This window comes from Myodes glareolus, chromosome 9, assembly GCF_982192425.1.
Source record: "Myodes glareolus chromosome 9, mMyoGla1.1, whole genome shotgun sequence".
Classification (NCBI taxonomy): Eukaryota; Metazoa; Chordata; class Mammalia; order Rodentia; family Cricetidae; genus Myodes; species Myodes glareolus.
This window is the reverse complement of record NC_142034.1, coordinates 1,718,882-1,735,896: the sequence shown is the minus strand read 5'-3', so window position 1 is coordinate 1,735,896 and position 17,015 is coordinate 1,718,882. Positions and strand designations below refer to the sequence as shown.

Sequence of the window (17,015 nt, the reverse complement as noted above, 5' to 3'; positions counted from 1 at the left end):
GGAACTTGTGACAGCTAGACAAGTCTACCCTAAAGAGCTATTTGAAATAAGGCTGTGATCTTTTTTGTTTGTTTCGTTTTTGTTTTTCAAGACAGGGTTTCTCTGTAGCTTTGGAGTCTGTCCTAGGACTTGCTCTGTGCAGAATGAGGCTGGCCTCAAACTCACAGAGATCCACCTGCCTCTGCCTCCCGAATGCTGGGATTAAACCTGGCAAGGCTGTGATCTTATTCTTCAATAATTTCATGTGCACATATGTATAATGTGTGCATGCCTAAGAGTGTACAGCAAGAGATAGCAAAAACAAGGAAAGAGGCCATCTGGAAAGGGTACTTCAGCACCTCAGAAAGAACCCGCCCCCGTCACGCATGGCCGGTCCCGCATCCGTGTACCTGAGGCGGCTCATAAATCGCAGCCACTTCAGCCCTGATGCCAAGGGGAATGTCCTTGTGTTCTGTGTACCGTCCATATAAATACCCGAAATGCTGATTGCCTGTCTTTCTCCAGAAGTCAAGGAAGCGGTCAGCAACAGTGTGGTTCTCAAACATGATATTGTCCACATGTCTGTATTTCTGTAGAATTAACAAACGTGGGCTTAAGTAAAACATTCTACCAGAAACAATGTGATTTTTTTCAAGAAAAAAAAATCTAGTGAAAATATTAGTTGTTGTTGTTGTTATTTTTTTTTAAGATTTAGTTTTGTTTTTTATGTATATGGGTGTTTTGCTTATGTGTGTGTCTGTGCGCCACCCACACACATGGTGTCCTTGGAGGTCTGGGACCATGGTTATAGATGTGAGATACCATGTGTGTGCTGGAAACCAAACCTGGGACTTCTGCAAGAGCAGCAGTGTTCTAAGTCTCTAAGCCATAGTCCAAGACCCATTTGTTTTTATTTCAGCTTTGACCCAGCCTTCTTTAGTTCCTTTAGCAAGGTAAACAGGCTTGAGATGTAGTTCAAGGATGTGGTCAGGGGTACATCATTGACTTGCCTAGCATGTGCACTGGAGTTTAAGACCCTGCAAACAACAAACAAATCCCAAATTTAAGAACCTACTCTGACCAGACACAGTGGTCCACAATACTAACCCAGCACTCAAGAGGGTGATGCAGGAAGAAGACTGCCGAGTCTGAGGCCAATCTGGACTAAAGGAAACAGTTGGAGACCGCCTCTAAAACATGGGAAGGAAGGGAAAGAGGGAGGCAGGGAGGGAGGGAGGGAAGAGAGAAAGAAGGGGAGGGGAGGGGAGGGGAGGGGAGGGGAGGAAAGGGAAGGGAAGGGAAGAGAGAACAGGCAGGCAAACTGCTTTGTTCTTTAGAGATCAGGGGAACAGGGAAAGGAGGATTTTATCAATCAATAACCTGAGCAGATCTCTGAAGAGATGTCTGAAGCTGTATTGCCAGATCCCATGTAACACATTTTTAAAGGCAAAGTCACAACCGCTGAGTGTCTGAAAATCTCCAAGAAAAATCCCACCTCCCAAAATAAACAACAAAATAACTAAAATAAATATAAAATGAGGAAGGGTCTGAAGAGATGGCTCAGTAGTTCAGGGCACCGGCTTCTCCATCAGAGGACCAGAGTTCCCTTCACAGTGCTCAGTTACTTGTAACTACCTATAACTCCAGTTCCTCTTCTGGCCGCATGCACACACAATACATACATACATGCAGGCAAATACATATAAAATAAAAATAATAAATATTTTTAAATGCCTTTTAAAGAAAAATCCATTCTCTGCACAAGCTAACCAAATGGAATCAAAACTCTAAACCCCACACCTGCAAGCACTAGAAACTTATCCTTCATTTATGACTGCCACAGAAAGGCAGATCTAAAAACACCAGAGGGGCTGGAGAGATGACTCAGCGGTTATGAGCACTTGCTGCCCAAGGGATCCAACTTCAGTTCCTAGCAACCACATCAAGAGGCTTAAGACTCCCTTTAACTTTAATTCCAGAGGATCTAATACCCTCTTCTTCTCTATTCTGGTACTGGCACACACCTTACACAAACACACAATGCACAGGCAACTAATGCCAGGTGTGGTGGCACACCCCTTTAATCCCAGCACTCGGAGGAAAAGGCAGGTAGATCTCTGAGTTCAAGGCCAGCCTGGTCTACAGAGTTCCAGGACAGCCACTGCTATGCGAGAAACCCTGTCTCAAAAACAAACAAACAACAACAACAAAAACCACAACAGAACAAAAAAACATGTAACTAAAAATACAAATAAATGGATGGAGGGACGGAACACCATAAAGGAAGTGTCCATTTGTCAGTCATGACAATAAATAACAACACCACAGGCAGCCTCACCTGTCTGTTCAGCGTGATGGCACTAGGCTGGCATTTGGTGCAGATACCATTTGGCCATGGGAGGTGTCCCTCACAACCTGACTTAATCTTGCAGCTGATGTTCTCCAGGGCAACAAACTTCCCCCTGAGGGAGAAGACAAGAGACCAAGTTACACATGACAACAGTGGGTTCCAAGGCGGAGACTAGCAGGGTGTGTGAGACAGCTTCCACCAGCGGACAGTGAGAACACTGCTGAATCCCTGTCATCTACCTTGTGCCAGCGAGAGCAGACGCAGCCCATCAGTGACTGAGGACATTACTAGCCCAGAGTCTACTCATCTGCAGAACATCCTTATTCCCAGGGGAAATCTGATTAGGATTTCTTCTGTCTGTTTTGTGTCTTTGGACACCAGTGAGGAAGTAGTAGAACTACTTACCACTGACCTAGGGGGTTTCTGCATAAGTGATGTTGGTTTTCTCAATCACAGAATGCTCCATTAATTTCACTTTTTTGCTTTATACAAGTTGTCTATTACATTGTATATATTTAGTGTGTGTGTGTGTGCATTCACACATGTATGCACATGTGGAGGTCAGCGGTCACTTGCAACTGTTAGTTCTCTCCCACCATGTGGGGCCTGGTCAGGGACTGAATTTAAAACCTAGGCCGCCATGCAGTTAAGTTCCTTTACCTTGTCATATCTCACCAACCTCCATTTTCTTTCTTATCCCTCCCTCAGCTTTATTAAGACATAATGGACCCAAAAAAATTATACATATTTAAGTTGTAAAATGTAACATTTGTTTTATAAATAAAAATTGCAGCCAGGCAGTGGTGATGCACGGCTTTAATCCCAGCACTCGGGAGGCAGAGGCAGGAGGATCTCTGTGAGTTCGAGACCAGCCTGGTCTACAAGAGCTAGTTCCAAGACAGGCTCCAAAGCTACTGAAAAACCCTGTCTCGAAAAACCAAAAGGAAAATAAGGGGGTGTGTGATTACCCTGGTACTAAATGCTTTTTCACAAGCCCAGGATGAACCAGCATCTGAGCGGGGGGGGGGGGGGGGGGGGGGGGGGGGGGAGGGGGGGGAAGTAAAACCACTGTTTCTAAGCTTTGCACAGCAGGAGTCCTTCCTTGACCCAGACTGACGGAAATGAGTGGGCGCCTCCGACAGTAAATCCCACAGCTCCCCGCTGACAGTCAAGTGTGCATCTCTGGTGATGATTTGCTCCTAGTCTAACCTTTTTTATTTTTTGAAGGTTGGGTTTTTTGCTTTGTTTTTTAATTTATTTATTTTTATTTTATGTCCATTGGTGTTAGGTCCCCTGGAACTGAAGTTACAGAGAGTTGTGAGCTGCCCTGTGGGAGCTGGGAATTAAACCCAGGTCCCCTGGAAGAGCAGCCAGTGCTCTAACTGCTGAGCCATCTCTCCAGCTCCACTCCATTCGCAGTCTAACATTTTAAACAGTCATCCCAGCACTCAAGAGGCAGGAGGATTTCTGAAGTTGGAGACATCCTGGTCTACAGAGTTAAGTTCTAAGATAGCCAGGACTACAGAGAAACTCTAGCTCAAAAAACCAAAATAAATAAAATTAAAAAGTAATTTTGGATGTGAGCAGCTTGACTTGGACCCAGTGCCATCTCTTCTTATCAGTGACAGGAAGTACAAAGCCACCAGCAGGTCTGTTACTCTCTGGTCAGGTGCACACAAAAGGAGTTACACAGACAAACATTCAACACAGGTCAAAAAGAAAACAAATGCGGCCTGGAGAGGCAGTATACATCTGCACTCCCAGCACTCAGGAGGCTGAGGCAAGAGGATCTCAAGTTTAAGGCTCCATAGCAAAGTCTAAAAAAAAAGTCAAACAAACACCAGTCTTAGTTCACCTTTCCGGCCACCAGAATTGGGCAAAGAGGAGGCTGATTACACCATCCACCTGATCAAGTGCTAACTGGAGCCCTGTGGTACCAGACTGCAACCCATATAGAGTTGTGGCTTCAGCCCCATTACAGCTGTAAAAGTGAACTTGACAAACAGGAGAGCCCTAGGGAAGGAGCAGGCAGGTGCTAAGGTTGGTGAACTGAGATCCTCACAGGGTAGCGCAGAGGTGGTGAGACACAGAGGTTCACCAGGCAACTCCACACCTACCATCAGCTGTGAGTCTGTCTGCTGTCCTGCGCACTGTGGATGTACAGCAGGACATCTGCCAGATTCTCTTCCCTGCTTCGAGGATAGACAATATTCAGGACAACTGCTCTGTGCACTGCCTTCCTTCTCTTCTGCATCCCCACGCCCAGAGACTATACACAGAACCATCAGACATGCATAAGAGTCTGGATGCCAGGGCCAGTGTAGGGTACTTACTTGTCAGCCCCTCCAGTCAGCTTCCGGATGTAGGCATGGAAGGACATGTGCTTCACAGGAGGCTCCAAGTGGTTCAGATAGTCCTCATCAAATGGCTATCAACAATATACAGGAAATGAGTGGTCATGGGTCTGCCAGGGTACATGAGACTTCAATCTTACTGTGCAGGGGATCAGACAGAGAAGGAGGCAAAGCTGGGTATTCACTGGTTCAAGGTTAGAATCAAGCTTTTCTCTGTACGAGTTACATTTTCAAGATAAAATACACATCTATTAAAGACTACAGCTCTAAGAAAATTTTGTAAGTCACAAAAGGCCTCAGGATACAACTTAGTAGCACAGCCCTGAGTCAATCCTCACTGACACACACACACACAGAGGAGAGAGAGAGAAACAGACAGACAAATAAATCAACAGAAGACACAGGACTCAGACACAGTCAATCAGAGCCATGACAAGCAGGAAGCGAGAGCCCAGCCATGTGTCAGAGAATAATCACGAGTCAGAGACAACCGCACATATTCTTCATCAGCACACAACGCCTTGGCCATTCAATCCCCTAGAAGGTCACTCCCATAAATAAGTCTCAGATTCTCTGTGCCACTTGTACTGCACAGACGATATTGGCCTAAAGACGATAAATAGAAAAATTCTTTTAAGAGACACAACACCCCCAAGTTTAGGGACTAGGAAGTGCTGAGCCAGCTCTTTCAGCAGCCAACCACACTGCCCAGCCAAAAGTTCCCTGTGCAGACTTACCTCCAGTGGGACACAATGCACACACTTCCCCAAGGGGCCATGGCGACACCTGGAGAGCGCACAGGGTAAAAAGAAGCACAGGGGCACAAGGTCATTTTCTGTTGTTACTTCCCAATAGTTCTGATATTTAAAACGTATATCACACTTTGGTAAGTGCTTCCCTACAAATGCAGATGTTTCCATTGCAATATCTATTATTTATTCTGATATGTATCAGAAGAAAATTACAGGAGGCAGAGAAGACTCAAGCAAATTCAAGGCCAGTCTGGCTGATAGGGCCACACAGAGAGGACCTGTCTCAAAAAGATGGGAAAAGGGTAGAGAAGAAAGGAAAAATGGTGTGGGGAGGAGAAGAAATGGAAAAGGAGGGGAAATGAAGGAAAAGGAAAGTGAGAAACCTGACCATTAAACCAGTAGCTTTATAAATACTGACTGCTTAACATGACACTAACTAAAAATAAATAGTGCTTACCAAACACCCAAGGTGATGCTCCATCTCCAACATGGAAAATAAAATGTCTTAAAGTCACATTAAATAAAAATGTTAAGGAAAAGCTGGGCAGTGGTGGTGCACACCTTTAATCCCAGCACTTGAGCAGTAGGGGCAGGTGGATCTCCGAGTTCAAGGCCAGTCTGATCTATAGAGTGAGTTACAGGACAGCCAAGGATACACAAAAAAATCCTGCACGCCTGAACCCACAAAAACAGCCAATGCTGAATGAAAAGGGTAGAAACCCTGATGGTGCTGCACAAGCAGCCCTAGGTCTGAAATGTGCGCATCATGCACACCCAGGAGACACAAGGACACCAAAGATATCCCAGGCCCCTGGGAAGCGAGATGCTCACGGCTATGAGGGCAGCAGTGGGATCGTGAGCAAAGTCAAACTGTAGTCCTACTAAGAAACAAAGAACTAGACTAGCTAGGCATTGGTGGCACAACCAAGAGAGGCTTAATGGAGCAGGTGAGTGTCTTGCCTAACCCTGGCGTGATGTAGCACATCTTTAATCACAACAACACTCAGGCAGGCAGATCCTATGAGTTTTAGGCCAGCCTGGTCTACACAACAAGTTCAAAGACAGCTAGGGTTCACAAAGAAACCCATCATGGGGGAGAAAAAAGAAAGGGAAAAGAAAAGAGGTGGACTCTGTACTTCCTCTATAGTAAGAGGCAGGCTTATTTCTGAAGAGCAAAATTAACACATGGGAGCAGGTGTTCTAAAAATAGACATGAAAGCCCAGACCATGGTGAATTTCTGGGGAGAAACACAAAGGAAGGGCATCGTAGAGGCTCCAGCCACTGCAGCTGAGCAGCATCTGTGCCTAGTCGACCTTACACACAAGTTGCTGATGTAGCACTTACGATTTCCAGGGTCCCAGTGTCAGTCCCTGACCCTTATAAGGACCCACTGCAGAGACCAACAGCTCCACTCCCATTCATCCACATTGCTAAGAGTCAATCCAGATGTTTCTGGCTGGTGTCCCTGTTTTATTGTATGTGGATGGGTACTTTGCCTCCGTGAGCTGTAAGCTGCCATGTAGCTGCTGAGAATCAAACTGGGTCCCCTTTAAGAACAGCAGCAATCTTAGCTGCCGAGCCATTTCTCCAGTCCCTAACTGGCACCTAGTGCCCAGGTTGTCCTACCGATGGCCATGCTATTGCTCCTGAGAAGTCAGAGCCTTAGCCCTTACTGAATCATCAGTCTCTTCTGGTGGGAGGGGCCATGTATCTAAAGGGACCCCAGAATAGACCCTAGTGTCCCTAGACACCTTTCAGTCTTAGTGTTCACATACTCCTAATATTTCTTGTTTGTCTGTTGTTTTTTTGAGACAGATTTCTCCGTGTAACCTCCCTGGCTGTCCTGGAACTCACTCTAAACAAATCTGGCCTCAGACTCAGAGACCTACCTGCCTCTGCTTCCTAAATGCTGACTAAGGTGTGTGCACTTCCATCAGGCTTATATTCCTACTAATCATTGTGTGGAATCTACTTTAAAGTTGCCAAGGTAACATGCAGTAAAATAATGTGAAAACAGATGGCCAAACTCAGATCTTTCACCTTTACCAGATACTTACTAACATGGAACTTCTCATGAGCTAGCCTGCACACAATGGCTAAGATTACAAAAGCTCTGAACTATTTCCTCTAATGATCCATTAGGCGCCCATCAGAGGCAGGAGCCTTACGGAGCACTTACAGCTGTGGGTCCCGGCTCCTATAAATCTTCCCGTCCTGTTTGCTGAGATATTGATCGATCTCATCTTCAACCACATTAGGAGCACCAAAGGCCTTTAACCCTACTGAGGTCGATGTCTCCATTTCAGAGGAAGGGCCAGCGAGGCTCGAGGGAAACAGGAACAACAAATCACCATGCCTGTTCAAAGGACAAAACGTCAAATGCCATTCTTTCCTCCAAAACCAAGTCACACAGTTTGGTGTGGATTTGTGAATCTGATAGCTTCCAAAGACAAATCCTACAGCCTAAAGCCCTACATAGGGAAGCTCCCAATTTTAAGAGAACAGAATCATTTGTTTCTTGGCATTATACATATCAGTGCAGATTCTCTGAAATTTAACTTCTCTTACCAATTTATTTTGAAAGTCGTGAGATACACCTAGTGTCTGACTGTACATGTAACACAGCTTGTGCTCGCCTGGGCCCTGATGGCAGCCCTTCTGCTCCTTCTTGGTACGGCTCCTTCTCTGCCACTCCTAAGCCCTGTATTCAGCTCTCCATCCATCTACGTAGCTCATATACAAGCACCCAGACACGGATGAGGCCGTCACTGATTCACAAGCACACAGACGTGAAGCTGCAACTACTGACTTAGAAGTTATTTCACATCTTGCTCTTCTCATCTACAGCCTCAAACATCTGCCACATTCAACACCACAGGCACAATCCTGGCTGTCCTGGTTTTTGGTTTTGTTTTTTTATTTCTTATTTATTTTTTTTTAAATCAGTTAGACACAAACTAGAAAAATAGGAAACCACAATTGAGAAAACGCCTCCAGAAGACTGGCCTATAGGGCCAGGCAGTAGTGACTCATGCCTTTCATCTTAATACTTGGGAAGCAGAGGCCCACAGATCTGAGTTCCAGCCCACCCTGGTCTACAAAGTGGGTTTCAGGACAGACAGGGCTACATAAAGAAACCCTTTTCTAAAAAGCAAAAACCAAAACAACAACAACAACAACAAAAAAGGCCTGGTCTATAGGCAAGCCTATAGGACATTTTCTTAATTAGCAATGCATGTGGAGGGTCCAGCCCATTATTGGTAGGCCTGCTCCTAGCCAGGTGGTCCTGGAGTGTTTAAGAAGGCAGGCCGCGCAAGTCATTAAGAACAGAGTATCTGGGGCTCGAGAGACGGCTCAGAGGTCAAGAGCACTGGCTGACTGCTCTTCCAGGGGTCCTGAGTTCAGTTTCCAGAAATCACACAGTGGCTCACAACCATCTGTAATAAGGTCTGGTGCCCTCTTTTGGTGTATAGGCATAGAGGCAGACAGAACACTGTATGTATAATTTTTTTTTAAAAGAATGAGCATTTCTTCATAGTTTCTGCTTCAGTTCCTGCCTTGCCTGCCCCTCAGTGGACTGTGATCAGGATATGTAAGCCAAATAATCCCCTTCCTCCCTCACTGCTTCTGGTTGTGATGTTTTATCACAGCAATAGAAATCCTAACTAAGATAAAGAAAAAAACATATCTCACTATGAAGCCTAGGATGGCCTCAAACTCAGAATCTTCCTGCCTCTACTATTGAGTGCTAAAATTCTTGGCTTAACATTCCCCAGGGAGGTAGGCTCACTAAGCTAAAGGGCACCTCTGCTGGTTTCTGCCACTGTGAAGAACATACCACCAAAAGATGCCAACACTTACTCTGTAGGGCAGATTCCCAAGCACTAAGGAGCCGCCACACATCTCCTTGCTGAACGCTAAGCTGACATGACTTGTGGCGGGAGAGCGTTTCTCTCTGAAGCTACTCACAGAACCACTGTGGGTCATGCCTGACCAGAGGTGGCTGTGGCACTAAATCAGCTCCGGCCTTGAAGACAGAAGATGACAGAACATTTGGCAAACTTTCAGCTGCCATCAACAGAATGCACAAGAAAAAAAGCTGGAAGGACAGCTGGCCCAGTGCTGACCAGCAAAGCAAAAGAAGAGCAGAGTCTGCAAATACGAACACCACAGGACTCGTGGCCCTAGAAGCACGGCCGCAGACCTCAAGAGCCACTCTCCCCTTCTTATTCCTCCATAATTCGTAGGCAATGAAACTGCCAAACTGTACCAGAAGTTCTGCTTCTAGCAGTGGATTAGATATTCCTAAACACCTTCTAGCTATAAACTACGTGGCTCAGACCCTGGATCAACTTTAACAAATACACTGTAGAGCACTGCTGAGCTCTAAAGGCACAGAGTACCCAGGGTTCCAAAAGCTAGCAGCGAAGTCAGTAAGCACAGACGAGGACACAGCCACCGTCCCTTGGCCAAGGCCAGGATCGAGAACTTGATCAAGACTGCAGTGTTCACTGGGCAACAGGAGAGGAGGCCCTGAGCTCCCTGCCCCATAAGACTGTTAGCCTGAAACACTCACATAAAACCAAATGATCAGCCAGGCTTGCCAGTGCACACCTGAGATCCCAGCACTGGAAAGGTGAGTGCAAGAGCAGTACGATTTCAAGGTCATTTTAGCTGCACCTCAAGATCAAGGCCAGCTTGGATTACAAATCCAAAACAAAAACAAGCAAAACAAAAACCCCCAGATGACTAAGGAAAGTCTGAAAAAATAAAAGAATCCAGGAGCTCAAACTGGAAACCAAGAAGAACGCCAGTCCGCTTCCTCCCACCAGATGGGCAGCAGGGAATCCCCTCCAGGGCTCTAAGCAGAGGCCTGCAGATGGAGTGGGACCTGGAGACCAAAAAAAGAGAAGAAGAAAAAAAAAAAAAAAAACGAGAAAGACATCCGGTCTCAGCTCCACAGCACCCCCTTGTGTTCACAGAGCAAATGCCATTAAAACAACTTGGAACAAAGAGAACCTGTTAGAGGCTATGCTTCCTCACACCTCCCCAATAAAAAAAACAAAATTCAAAGGAACTAAATTCCCTCAAGCAAGTGTAGACAGAAACAAGTGCTGAGAGACAGGGAGGGAGGGAGAGGGGAAATGAGGGAGGAAGGAAGCCCTAGGATTCAAATGTTGGAATTACAAGACACGAACACAGACTCCAGAGAATTCAACAGAAACCTTCCAAGAAAGAGCTAGGAGCAGCGTGGAACCCTGAAGTGCAGTGTGATAGGGAATCAAACAATGTTTCCGCTAGGCCTGTAATCAGCTACTCAGGAGACTAAGAAGCAAGGGTAAGTCCAAAGCTAGCTTGGGCAACACAGAAAGACTGTCTCAAAATAAAGTTTTTAAGTGGGGAACGGAGATCTAGGGGCACAGTCGGAGGGCAAGGCACTTGCCTGGCATTCCTGACAACACTTCCAGCAAGGTGACAGCGGTGTTGAGAAAACGGGTATTGGAAGCAGAGTGGTGCGAAGGTATGCGTCTGGAGTCTGAAGCAGGAACTCCAGCTCAAAACAAGACAGTATGAAAGGGGAAGACAGACACGCTGTACTCCTCGGCAAGGGCAACACCCAGAGACCGTGTGGTACCCAATTCAGTCTCAGGGCAAGGAACCCAGAGAACAGTTGTGAATGTGGTCCACGGGGTGGGAGGGAGGGACAGCCTCCAACTCAGTTCTCCTTGGCCTCCCAGACTGTCAGTAGACTCAAGCCACACTTTCTCTTTCCTTAAGTTTTTTAAAAATAACTATTTATTTTATTTTTATATGCATTGGAATTTTGCCTGTATGTAAGTCTGTGTGAGGGTGTCAGATCTTGGAGATACAGACAATAGTGAGAAACCATGCGGTTGCTGGGAATCGAACCCAGGTCCTTTGGAAGAGCAGTCGGTCGCCTTAACTGCCGACCATCTCTTCAGGTCCTTTTTAAGCTCTCTTGAGACCAGGTCATATTATATAGCTCTGGATGTCCTTTACTTTCACATATTTTTTAAAGTATTTCAAATTTTTAAAAGTTTATTTGAGGGCTGGAGAGATGGCTCAGAGGTTAAGAGCACTGACTGCTCTTCTGGAGGTCCTGAGTTCAATTCCCAGCAACCGCATGGTGGCTCACAACCATCTGTAATGAGATCTGGTGCCTCTTTTGGCCTACAGGCATACACGGAAGCTGAACACTGTGTACATAATAAATAAATCTTTAAAAAAAAAGTTTATTTGAACAAGCACCAAGTGGTGGTGACACACACCTTTAATCCTAGCACTCGGGAGAGAGAGAGAGAGACACGCAAATCTCCGTGAGTTCAAGACCAGCCTGGTCTACAAGAGCTAGTTTCAGGATAGGCTCCAAAGCTACAGAGAAACCCTGTCTCAGAAAACCAAAAATAAAAAATAAAAATAAATAAATAAAATTAAAAAAAAAATAAAAAAAAGTCTGCTCACTAACAGAGGCGCCCAGTTTAGAAGAGGCGGAGCACACTGTCCATAAAAGCCAAACATCTGCACCTCTGCACGCTGCGCACTCAGGTCACAGAGTCCCAAAAGCACCATAAACAAGAGATGAGTAAGAGGCCTTTCCCAGAGCTTCACTGACAACTTAAGTAGAAATGGGCACCCTATCTTGCCTGTCTTTGGGGCTGACGTGGCGTGATCTCTTCCCCAACAGCTGGGATCTAAGTCATCTACCCCAGACAAGTCATTGACCCTACTTCAGATAACCTTGTCCTAACACCATTCCAGAATCCCAGCCAACAATAACTGCTGGTCTAGTACGACTGTTGCACATTGGCCAAGCAACACAGTGGTGTCTGTGAGTTACCAGGGCCATAATTAGAGCAGTGCCCAGAGGTTAAGAGGAAATCCAGGCAGCCTCAGCTGGGGCCTTGATCTAGTTCCTCCCACCTCCACCGCAGGACACTTACTTGATTTTTAGCAAATGAAGGGATTTGCTGGATGATGCTGTTATCTCTCCAGTCTTGTTTCTATTGATGTAAACTGAGAAGCCGTTGTTTTGGAATCCAAACTCCTTTGCAACCTACAAGCCCCAAACAATAGAAATGGAGTGAAGCGTGCAAGCAGGACACCACAGGCCGCCAGGACCACTGGGGGAACACTTGGTCAAGTCAGAATGTGCTCATCAGACAGGTTCCTTGTCACTTCACTCTGAGAAAACCTGTGCTGCTCATACCAGGGCCAACTTAGGTAAGAGGGTCCACGGGAAACACAGGCCTTGTATAAATAATGTTCAGCTTAGCTGAAGCTAAGCTGGGCAGTTGTGGCGCACACCTCAGTCCCTCTTGGGAGGCAGAGGCGGGCAGATCTCTATGAGTTCGAGGCCAGTCTGGTCTACAGTGCAAGTTCCAGGACAGCTAGGGTGGTTACACAGAGAAACCCTGTTTCGAAAAGTCAAAAACAAATTTAATTAAAACATGTCAAAAAAACATGTTACAACTGGCCATATAATGCCATCTTGAACACAGACATATCTTGTAAACAAGATGGCCTTACAGCCCAAGTCTGTATCCAAACTGACTACCTGCCTAGACTGTGTAAACTTGTCACTACCAACAGCCTAACTTTCTACCCCACCAAACACACCAATTAATGAATGACCAAAGAACAGAAAAGTTGGACGCTGAACTCTGCTAGTTAAAATGCAATGAGTCAGTGTCCTTTGAACAGCGGCAGAAGAGGACCCTTTGGAACAGGACGTGCAGAGAAGGTGACTCAGCAGAGTTAGACCCTGTGAACAGAAAGTGATTTCCAAATAACTTTTAAAAAGTACTAGAGCAGAGCATGGGGCCGGAGAGATGGCTCAGAGGTTAAGAGCATTGCCTGCTCTTCCAAAGGTCCTGAGTTCAATTCCCGGCAACCACATGGTGGCTCACAACCATTTGCAATGAGGTCTGGTGCCCTCTTCTGGCCTGCAGGCGTGGAGGCTTAAAACTGTGTACATAATAAATAAATAAATAAATAAATCTTTAAAAAAAAAAAAAAGTACTAGAGCAGGACTGGAGAGATGGCTCAGAGGTTAAGAGCATTGCCTGCTCTTCCGGAGGTCCTGAGTTCAATTCCCAGCAACCACATGGTGGCTCACAACCATCTGTAATGAGGTTTGGTGCCCTCTTCTGGCCTACAGGCGTACACGCAGACAGAATATTGTATACATCATAAATAAATAAATGTTTAAAAAAAAAAAAAGAATGACACTGAGCTTGGCTATAAAATGTTGTTAATAGCGGGGATGGAGAGATGGCTCAGTGGTTAAAGAGCACTGACTGCTCTTCCAGAGGACCCAGGTTCAATTCCCAGCATCCACATGGCAGCTCACAACTGTCTGTAACTCCAAGATCTCACACCCTCACACAGACATGCAGACAAAACACCAACGCAAATAAAATAAAAATTTTAAAAAATGCTGCTAATAGCAAATAAAACTGAGAATTATATTACTTCCACTTATTTATATATTATATTAATGATAAAAAAGAGGAGGGCCACAATTTGCTGGCTTTTGGTACAAAGTATAAAACAAAAGCTACTGTCCCTGCTTTGCTCAAGACTTCTTATCCACCTGAGGTCTGACCCAAGCTCTCTTCATTGCTCCCTATACACAGATTCATGAATACATGTCTTTAATTCTCTAAAAAAGAACTGGGGAGGGAAGGAGTATCCTGAAGAAATGGTTCAGTGGTTAAGAGCACTGGCTGCTCTTCCAAAGGACCTAGGTTCAATTCCAACCACCCATGTGGCAATTCACAATCATCTTTAACTCAGTTCCCACTGGATCTGAAACCCCTCTTCTGGCCTTCAGTCACTAAACAATGTATGTGGTAGTACACATATCCTACTGACAGATCTGTGAACCTAAAAATGACAAAATTGCCAGAACAGTCCAGTTATGTCTGCTAAACAGGTGTGCAGGTAAATGTCTACAAACCCAGCAACACAGGCAGACAAAACACCCACACACATTAAAACACCTTAAAAAAAGATGGGTGGGGGCAGGGCTGGAGAGATGGGAGATGGGTGGGGGCAGGGCTGGAGAAATGGGTCAGCTGTTAATAGCACTGGATGCTGTTGCAGAGGACCCAGAATCAGTTACCAGCATCAACATGGTGCCTCACAACCACTTGTAACTCCTGTTCTAGGAGAATCCAACACCTTTTCTGCCTACCATGAACTCTGCATGTATGTGGTACAGGCATACACACAGGCAAAATACTCACACTCATAAAATAAATACATCAGGAGGCTGAGGCAGACAGACCTTTCTGAAATCAAAGCCAACATGACGAGGCCAATCTGGTCTACATAGCAAGTTCTGGGCCAGTTAGCACAATCTCAAAAAAAATAAAAAGAAAGAGCTTAGTGTGGTGGCGCATGCCTTCAATCCCAGCACTCGGGAGGCAGAGGCAGAGGCAGAGGTAGAGGCAGACAAATCTCTGTGAGTCTGAGGACAGCCTGGTCTACACAGAGTTCCAAAACAGCCAGGACTATATAGAGAAACACTGTCTCAAAACAAAACAAAAATAAGTAAATAGAATGGAATCGTTCTAAACATTTCTTTTTGATAATTTTCTTTTAACGAACTGAAGTTTTCTCCAAATTCTGTTCGTATGAAACATGTTCCTTGCTCGGTGTGTGAGAAGTGTTTCATTCCATGGCTCTGGCTGGTCTGCAGCTCACTAGAAGGCCTATGCAGGCCTTAAACCTCTCATTTCAGCCTCCTGAGAATAAATCACAGGTGTGAGCACCACGCTCAGTTCAGATTTTTCATTCTCAAAAATTACTCTTGTGAAGTCCTTTGCCATCTCCCTTTGGTCTGGTAGACAGCAACCGTGACAGACATATGATCCAGACAGAGTACAGCACGGTGACTCGTATTTGTATTCCCAGCAGCACTCAAGAAGCTGAGGCAGGAGAATGGCTTCAAGTCCAAGGCTAGCCTACAGAGTGAGGCTTCCGTCTGTCTCTGCCTGCCCCATCTCCCTTTCTCCCTCCCCACCTTTGCCCCACCCACCCACACGACCACCAAATGATCTAGCAGGTATCCAGTTCAACCATACAGAGAAAAAGTCACACAAGTGACAACCTGGTGGCAGTAGTGAAAAAGGAAATGAGAAAAGGCACAGACAGGAACACTGGAGGGAACAAGTCCCCAAAGATGTCACAGGTACCTTCTTCAAAAACGTTGCAGCTGTTTCTCTCTTTGTTGCTGTGATGCGCTTCACTCCATCCGGGGACTGGACGCGGATTATCTGTTGTAAGTGAAGTAAGAAGGTCAGTGTATCAGCGAGGCACCCATTCTCTAAGACTCATACTTCAAGTCTCTGGCGTCTGGATTACTGAAACTAAAGGTAAAGTCACTTTTCCCCACCTTCCTTTGCTGTGTATGCTGTGTGTGTACCCAGTACGCAGAGGTACGGCACATTCACACACGGTGCCAGGAAGCCACAGAGGGCATCTTCCTCTACTGCTCTCCACTAGCTTTTGGGGGACAGGGCTCACCATTTCAGCTACACTGGCTGGTCAGCGAGCAGCTAGGCCCCAGTCATCTCCCCTTTCTGCAGTGCTAGATTAGATGTGCAACTCTGTGTCCCAAACGCAGGCCCTCAAGCCCGCCCAGCAAGCCCTTTACCCACTAAACCATCTCCCCATTTTCAATGCTACCCCGTCTCAATCCCCAACTCCATCAACACATGAGAAATGGGCTAGAGTACACTCTGACTCACACACCTTATAGTTCCATGTAGAGAGCATACATACAATGTCAAGGCTAGGCATGCTGGGAATATCTGTAATTACAAGCACTCCAGAGGTGGAGGCAAGAGCAACAGAAGAGGCCAGTCTGGGTTACATGACACCATCGTAAGACATATTTTTTTTTAATTTTATTTTACATGTATAAGTGTTTTACCTGCGTGAACGTACGTCTGTACACCACATGCATGTACTGCCCTTCAAGGTCAGAAGAGGGCATCACACGAGGGCTGAAAAGATGGATCAGCCTTTAAGAGTTATAGCTGTTCTAACAGAAGATCGGGTTCAATTCCCAGCACCTACATGGCGGCTCTCAACTGTCTGTAGCTCCAAGTCCAGGGGATAAAATGCTCACTTCTGCTCCACAGGATCCCGCATGCTTGTGGGCACATAAATTTGTGCACACGTGCACATATACACACACAACTACACACATAAACGATAAATTAATTAAAAAGTAATATAAAGGCCCTTAATACCATGGTAAACTCTATTATTAATAGTTTGGTTTCTAGGCAGGGTTTTAATAAAATGTATGTCCATGGCAAGGCAAAGCTAAACATGCTGGCTGGCCTACAAGACTCCTCCTACACATGGGCCAGTTTTTAAGGTCTTGATTTCCACACTGATCCAAGCTTTCCGAGAAGATGTCATCCATTATGCTGGCACGAAGTGGCACACCCTATAAACCAGGCAGCTGCTGTCCAGTCCCCGAGGGCTGAGAGGAACACCTCAGAAGTGGTCTCTGCGCACATCCTGCTCCAGCAGTCAGCAAA

The 17,015-nt window shown here is 45.7% G+C and overlaps 1 protein-coding gene across 1 annotated transcript in view; it reads right to left on the bottom strand.

Annotated features, from left to right (window-relative positions):
• Nploc4 (NPL4 homolog, ubiquitin recognition factor) overlaps window positions 1-17,015 on the bottom strand; it is a 45,675-nt gene that overhangs the window by 25,750 nt on the left and 2,910 nt on the right. Inside the window, exons 2-8 of the mRNA XM_048429437.3 lie at window positions 15,657-15,737; window positions 12,399-12,511; window positions 7,616-7,792; window positions 5,421-5,469; window positions 4,663-4,757; window positions 2,318-2,441; window positions 390-569 (exon numbers count right to left, since the gene is read on the bottom strand). Coding sequence (XP_048285394.1) covers window positions 390-569; window positions 2,318-2,441; window positions 4,663-4,757; window positions 5,421-5,469; window positions 7,616-7,792; window positions 12,399-12,511; window positions 15,657-15,737 — 819 coding nt within the window. The remainder of the gene's footprint in view (window positions 1-389; window positions 570-2,317; window positions 2,442-4,662; window positions 4,758-5,420; window positions 5,470-7,615; window positions 7,793-12,398; window positions 12,512-15,656; window positions 15,738-17,015) is intronic.